Source organism: Prosopis cineraria, unplaced genomic scaffold (genome assembly GCF_029017545.1).
Source record: "Prosopis cineraria cultivar Desert tree isolate PC_DT_omini unplaced genomic scaffold, ASM2901754v1 PC8, whole genome shotgun sequence".
Lineage (NCBI taxonomy): Eukaryota > Viridiplantae > Streptophyta > Magnoliopsida > Fabales > Fabaceae > Prosopis > Prosopis cineraria.
Genome location: NW_026555339.1, coordinates 34,349,915 through 34,357,620, shown reverse-complemented (window position 1 = coordinate 34,357,620; position 7,706 = coordinate 34,349,915). Strand labels below are relative to the sequence as shown.

The 7,706-nt window shown below is 35.4% G+C and overlaps 1 protein-coding gene and 1 pseudogene across 1 annotated transcript; one reads left to right on the top strand and one right to left on the bottom strand.

Moving 5' to 3' along the window:
- The first annotated feature begins 274 nt into the window (after positions 1-274).
- Positions 275-3,217, top strand: LOC129318707 (probable ribosome biogenesis protein RLP24). The gene is made up of 5 exons (XM_054963622.1): positions 275-427; positions 1,755-1,879; positions 2,423-2,536; positions 2,639-2,775; positions 2,858-3,217. The coding sequence occupies exons 2-5, from the start codon at positions 1,799-1,801 to the stop codon at positions 3,030-3,032; spliced, it is 507 nt and encodes a 168-aa protein (XP_054819597.1). The 5' UTR covers positions 275-427; positions 1,755-1,798; the 3' UTR covers positions 3,033-3,217.
- Positions 3,218-3,973: 756 nt separating this feature from the next.
- LOC129317555 (protein CHROMOSOME TRANSMISSION FIDELITY 7-like) lies at positions 3,974-6,823 on the bottom strand (annotated as a pseudogene).
- Positions 6,824-7,706: the final 883 nt, after the last annotated feature.

The following is a 7,706-nucleotide window of genomic DNA, read 5'->3' as shown; positions in this document are numbered from 1 at the left end:
TAGTTAGTTTTTTTACCAAAATTTGAATTAGTTAGTTATTAATTTGAATTGAAAATTTAAATTAAAATATTACGTTGAATAATTTTACCACGTTTTCATTCCTAATTTAGAGCAAAGTAATATTAGGTAGTTATGCCATAATTTTCAACAATATTTAGTTATTTATCATCAATATTAATCGGCAATTGGTTTTAACAAATTAATGGAAATTAATCGGAAATTTAAATGAAAATAATTATGTCTACAATTAGTAATACGCATAGGCAATATCTCCACCGTGCATGTTACAACTTACAGTATTAAACCCTAGCTCCACTGTCGTCTCCATATCTCCACCGCGCCCTCTCTTCAGTCTCCACCGAAAGAGCACGTTCCTGTTTGCCTTGCTGTCCGTTGCTATCTGCTTCTCTCGCTCGTTGCTCTCAAGGTTCGATTTACTCTTCCTTGCACTCTCTGGTTTGATTTGTGTTCTGAGATTTGGAAATTATTGTATCCAAGGTTGGATTTTTGCTTGGATTATTTCTGTCAATGATTGAATCCCCACACCCCAGTGTTTTGAATGTCTTCTGTTTGAATGATTAAAGCTGTGGTGTTCAGATTTTGACTTCTTTTCTTCTATTGAAGCTCTGAATGCCTTCTAGTTTGATTTTCGCTTGACTTCAAGTTTATTGGACACAAAATTGAAATGTTTAGCTCTGCGCTGTTAGCTGCAGTAGCCACGTGTCCAATGTCCATCATTGTGGTACAGAGGAATTGAAAGAACACGAGTGCATGTACCTTTCTTATTAGACAACCGTAATTAGAGTACAAGCAGCGTCTTTATAGACTTATCTCTGAACGGTCTAATTCTGTTATGAAACAACTAATTCACTTACATCATTAGCTGACTAACAGAATAGCGACTATCTTATAATACTGACACGTAATACCTTGTGTAAATCCTCCTTCAAATAATTTAGCTTCACAGTGACATGTTATTAGATGTCATTGAATCCTGCTTTATAATCATAACAATCTACATGGAATGCTAACTCGGACTAATGTATGTAACAAGAGCTTTGCTTTCGTTACAAAACTAAGAGGTTATATTTAATTCTGGTGTAATTATAATTTAAAGGAGTTTATATTCTTTGTCCTTGCCTTAAAATATATTATGTTCTTTGATTGATATGGGTTGAATGATTGAAGCTGTGGCTCTTTTTTCTTTGTTTTTTGGTACTGAGTTCTAATGGACAGCAACAATGCAACTGAATCTCCTCCTTCTCAAGGACATCAACCTCGACAACAAATTAATGGCATGCTGTTGATTGTTGTTTTGTTAGTTGTATTGTGTTGCTGTTTTCATTGGTTATGTTGTTTTTTCCTATAGACTGGTATTAGTGTGATCATCGTGTGGACTCTGGAGGCTGGATTATAGATGGAACTCTTCGAAATAATTTTTATTTGGATTTATTACAGGTTTTGATTTCATTATAATTACATCTAGCCTTATAATAAGCTAAGCCTATTTAAAGCCTGCAATATGTCGGCTTTGAAGCCTGCTTTGGTAGGCCTTTAAAATGGCTTTAGGCTTTCAGACCTGAGCCTACTTGTAGGCTCAGGCTTGAGGCCCTTGTTACAGAGCGTAGCCTGGCCTATTCTCACCCAGGCTAATAGTGGTGATAAGTTGATGATAGTAATTGATACTATTGTGTTTCTTTTCTTTACTTTTCTTTCGATGTTGAATCATGGCTTATTTTTCTTATTTGTTTTAGATCATTGTCATTCAGTAGAAGTGTCTCTCTAGTCTCGAGGCACAATGAGATTGGAGAAATGCTGGTTCTGCTCTTCAACCATATACCCTGGACATGGAATCCAGTTTGTTCGAAATGATGCAAAGGTATACTATTTACATTCCTCAATTGTATTTTAGATGTCTCTCTTATGTATCTGCTATTCCATTTGTGTAAAAGGTATTGAAAGTACTACTTTTGTATTTACTGGTCTTTTTAGATCAGTTGAATGCAGATGCTTATTTGAAATTGAGGCTCTTAATAGATAGCTACTTTCTAAATCTGTGATCCTCTCAGCTGTGGAAAGTATGAACGTTTTTTCTTCTCACTTCTGATGATAGTGTGTCCCTGTCTCCTTACTGAATACATGGGAAACTTGGCTGTCTAATGACTTCTCTCTGTGATGCAAACAATATGTTAGATTTATGTCTCATAGTTGGATTGTTTGCTTTGATCAAACACGTCATATGGAATAAAATAAACAATGATGGTTTAGTCTCTGTTTTAATGAAACTAAAATGCCAGAAGTTTTTCCTGTAGAAAGAGACAAAAAATGTCAACAAGTTTGTGTACTTTCACAGGCTAAATGCACATAGCACTTGTGGCTTGGGTATTGAGTTACTGGCTAGTGACTTTTGGTCTCTTTGCAGATTTTTCGATTTTGCAGATCTAAGTGTCACAAGAACTTTAAAATGAAGAGGAATCCTCGTAAGGTAAAATGGACAAAGGCATATCGGCGATTGCATGGAAAGGATATGACACAGGTAAAAGCAGCATGCTTTCCCAACGCTGTTTTTGGTATATTATGTCTCTTGTTCATGTCTCCTGGTTCCTAGAAGCTTCAGCACTACTATTTGTTTCCTTAGGATTCAACCTTTGAGTTTGAGAGAAAGCGAAACAGGCCTGAAAGATATGATCGGAATCTTGCGGATGATGTCCTTAAGGCTATTCCAAAGATTGATAAGATCAGAGTTAGCAGGGAGGAGAAACACCACAAGAATAGGTAACTGCTTGATTCGATGTTATTTTTATTGAAATGCCTTAAAACCCTTTGCTTTGCTGACTTTCTTTCGAAAATTTTATAGAATGAAAGGCAATAAGGCTAAGGTGCTCAAGGAGGCTGCAAAGGAGTTGGAGCAGGGCATCAATTTGGTCAAAGCTCCATCTGTACTTCAACAGGATCCATCTCTCACTTTACCAAAGATCAAAGTTCAAGTTTACCAACAGCAAGCAGAGGAAAATCGTCCCATGGAAGAGTGATTCTGGCAATACTGGTTTACTTTTATGGGTTTGACGGTATTCACTTAATTTTGTCTAGTAGGTCTTTAAGGCTTGAAGTATGAATCAAATGGATCATTTTTGTTGATCATCGATGTGGATGATATGATTTTGGTACAATAGCTTTGATAATTGATAATATATTTAGTCTGTTCCCTTGGACATAATACTATTTGATATAGTTGACTATAGTTCATCTATGGGAAAACGTTATCCCAAAGATTGAATCTCCTTGCAAATTAAGGAATTTAGTTCGTCATAACAATAATTTGCTGGTAAGCAACGAGTAATATGTACATTTAGCTTGCCTACAAGCGTTGGGATTTTGGCAAGCAGCACAAGAGTAATACCAAAGCAGGCGATCCTTACAATTGGTGTGTTCGTTTTAGGAGCTTGAACATATGATCACTGATCTTAGGCATCTAATTAATCTTTACGTGTGAAAAACAAAGCTGGTTGCCGATTGTCATTCTTCCATAGATATGTTGTTCAAAAATTGATCATGCAATACCCTGTATGTTGCTCCAATAATGGATAATTACGTGGTTTAATGACTTTAACATATAATTAAATCGTGGTCATAGTCTTCGCCAATTTTGCACATGAACGACCATGAGATACTGCCAGAAGATATACCCTACATGAAAATTCGGCACCATGCAAAGTTCCTGACATTTGCATCTTGGAATCATCTTTTATAACAAGCGAGGATCTAATTGACAGAAAAAAGAAAAGAAAAAAAAAAAAAGAGGAGAGGAGAGGAGGTTCATGCGTACATTTTGAATTTTGAATGTCTGTCCGGATTTTTTAATGCATGCTTTCTGCATACTCTTGTAAATAGATCATGATGACTAGATCATCCTTTAACTTATTGTTTTTTGTTTAATTTTGTGACAGGATGTAACCTTGTAAGTTACAATAGATATTCAAAAGGACTTGGTTTTCTCTATTGCGGCTTCTCTCTGTTATACCTCTACAAATTTGAATCATTCAAATTAAAAACCATGCATGGTAGTTATCCCTCTTCATTTTCGATTGGAGAAAAATCCCAAAACTAGTGAAGAGGCTTCTTCTAACAGGCATCACAACATCTCTTGGATATATCCCTAGAAATTATTCAAGGTTTTGTGTGTGAATCAGCACCATAATCAAAATATGGCTTGGCGTGTGTGATCAATATCAAACACCGTTTTTCTGGCCCCTATGCACCAAAGAATGATCTAGTGCCAGTGTAGCTTGATGCTACTGCCATTCCTGCTGTTGTTGGTTGGGAGAATGCTGAGTGGTCAAGCGCCAAACCCATGTAAAAACTTCTCCTGCCGCGTATTTAACATTCGAAAACACACAAGACTTAGATCCAAATAAGTTGACCATTAATAAAGGAACAACAGTTTTTCAACTTTAACTCAACGCAACAAATGATAAAGCTCCAGTTACATCATTTACTATATTCTCTTCTTGTAGTGCAAGAATTTGTCAGTCATGAATAGGTTTCAGTTGAATACGATGCACCATTCTATCCGTCACTAGACTGTGAGCTTTTTTTTTTTTTTCCCTTTTTGACAATTCATGATTGATTACATACAATTTAATTTAGTTTCTAAAGTTATACTGAGTTGGGGAAAAAAGTCAAACGCATTAACCTTGAGATTATGATACATCAACCAAACTCGTTCGCTGAAAAATTAATTATGAAGACTGATAAGCTATGTAGGGAAAATAGGTGATAAAATAACTCTATTAATAAAAATATAGCAAGAATCTCACTAAATATATTTCCTAATAGCCAAAAGGAGAATCTCCAAGTTTACAATGATAATCTCGTCTATCTCAGACTTCTATTTCCTAAATCTATTTATAAGATAAATGAAGAAGCAATAAATCTGGAATTTAGCTAAAAATCGGGAACACTAACAGACGAGAGCTCCGGCCATCAACTGCCTATGTGGACCACTTTATTGACTGACTCATGTTAACATTTCTCAACAGAACAGAAAATGCAACAGAAATAAATCTAAAAGTAAATAAATCAATCGTGCTTCTGACGTCTCCTCCTTCTGTGATAAGTGACTAACTACCTCTTTTTGTTATCATTGACCCATGTAGATACTAGAGTTCAACCATAAATTGTATGACATATTCATATAAGGTGACTAAACAAAGGCTAGAATCTACAGCCATCATCAAATTGTTTAATTTACCTCACAGCATCTAGCGATTGGTTAGCAATGTGTTTTCTTCTGTTGGAGGAAGTCACCCATATGGCTCTAATGCCGCAAACTGCAGTGACTGCTTTGTCTTCACAGAATATTGCCCCACCATGTGTGTTGTCCGCCGAAGAGGCTCTTTTTTTTTAACTTCTCTTCGAAAAATTATATCCCCAAATTGGAGAGCGGTTGAAAATGAACTCATTTCCTTCTTTCTGCTGCCATCAGAACTTCCAGCAGTTGAGCAAGAGATAACTTTGAATGCCTCTTTGATTGGTTCAGCAACAAGGCACCCAACAATCCTCTGTAGGGAAATGAACAGATAAACCTGCAAATATTTGATCAGTGAATTAACCAAGGAATATAACCAACATAACGTATTTTGGAAGTATTTTAGTGGACTAGGTTGTCAAGCTAAGCAAGTAGCCAAGTACAGGGATAGTATATCCACCTTGCATTGTTCATGGATCATCCATCCAGTTCCAAGGTCAATTTCCATCATTTTCACAACCTCTTCAACCTGTCAGCAATAATGACTTCTCCATGAAATGTAAAGTTCCAATTAGAAAATATGAAGAAAAGTCTTGGGAATTTAAATTATATATAGATATATATATAAGGACAATACCTTCTTTTTTTGAGCTGGAGGGTCACTCTGTAAGACCAAAATGATTCTACCCGCATTGCCGTTAAGCATATGAACAACCCTTTCGTTAGTCCGTCCCTGCATAAATAAAATAAGTATCCAAATGAAGTCCAGCCAAGCGGCAACCCTTGTTCAAGAAGAAAATTTTAGTCTACTTACTTTAAATGGAAGCCCTCGAGTATAAGCTGTGTGAATTTTTTTGTGTGCTTTTTCATCCTCTGCATCACCTGGAGCAAATCTGACTCCGCAAATAGAACAATTGTGTAACAGGAAATCAGATTGACCAAAATCTAGATGGAACTGAGCATAGCTCCTCTTCTTATGCTTGATAATCGTCCTTCCTGTTATAACGGATTCTTGTTTTGAACATGATTCAACTGGTATGTTTTTCTTTGTTTGGTGAATTTCCTCTAAATTGTCTTGGATTCTTCTTTGACCAAAAAAGACAATAAATCACTTAAAAACAGTTAGGCACCTTCAGAACAAGAATGTCCTGTTTGGTGCAAAAGAAATGGTGAAACATATATATTTCCATAATATAAATAGTGGAATTAATTTTAGTTTCTCAAAATTCATAGTACATAAACAGGTTCTGAAAAACCAAAACAGAAAAATAGTTTTCAAAAATATAAAATAAGGAAACTGACAATTCTATCAAGGGCATACATTTTGGGATCCAAACGCCTTTGCTCATAGGTATTGAAGATATGATGCTCTTTCTTCTCCCAAACTGCTAGTTCGTCGTCATCACTGTTGATAGCCAAAGCTGGGCCAATGGATTTGGGCGCATGAGCCGGAGATTTGAAGAAAGCGCTGATTTTAGGCTGCGTGGAAGCACTGATGCTAGTATCAAAGTGTTCCTCACTGATTTTTGATAATTCATTGAAATCCTTTAATCGGGTGAAAGGCTCAGAAGAGGTTCAAGAGAAATATATATAATAAGGTTGCCTTGAAAGGCTCAATCGATCCAATTGAATGCCTGAAGATAAAATTTCCATGTATGATCAGAAGACAAAATCGGAGTAACTTAAGATATTGGAACATTACCATGACCACGGTATATAAAAGCAATTCGATCCTCTTTTGACTTTTAAAATACAGTTTATAAAAAAAAAATTCTCTTTCAGATTTTTTGACAAGAGAATTTAAATTTTTAAATAGATAAAGAATTATCGAGGACAGAATTTATGCTATCAAGAAATAAAAATAAAAAAATTAATTTGTTAATTATTTCACAAAAGAAAAATAGATAGGTAACCAAAAAATTAAAGAAAGAATAGAAGAAATAAAAGAAAAATTTGAAAATGACATTAGGGCAAATTGTACTGGCAGCAGATAGAAAATTTAAGTTCGAGTCATGTTGAAAGACACTATCCTTAAAAGCTATTCCGGCATACTTATTTGTTAACATAGCAACTCTTTAAAATTAAATACACTCATCCTGCAAAATAGTTAGGGCAACATAAAAGTAAAAACTAAGCAAAAAATAAATTTAGGAACACAGCATATGAAGGAGGAAGAGAGAATCGACTCGAAAGTTCAAGAGCTAGGCATTGAACTCATGGGACTCCTCAATATTTATAGACTCGACACGGCTGCACGCACAATTGGCCTCCACACACAATTGAGGAGTAGTTTGAGAAACATAAAGCCGCATAATGCATAATTATTCGAAGGTTTTTGAATGTTGGCACATTAAGAAATTAGTTTTGGTTTTTAATTTAGAAATATCCTCTCAATGGACATTCAAAAATGCCAAATTAGAACTCTGAATCTCTGGCACATTTACGTTGAAGAATTTGA

Bases quoted from the DNA above. Each gene is read 5' to 3' on its own strand.
- LOC129318707 (XM_054963622.1), top strand. From the start codon at position 1,799: ATGAGATTGGAGAAATGCTGGTTCTGCTCTTCAACCATATACCCTGGA. The intron at 1,880-2,422 runs GTATACTATTTA...GTCTCTTTGCAG, and splicing joins TTGTTCGAAATGATGCAAAG to ATTTTTCGATTTTGCAGATC. The intron at 2,776-2,857 runs GTAACTGCTTGA...AAAATTTTATAG, and splicing joins GAGAAACACCACAAGAATAG to AATGAAAGGCAATAAGGCTA.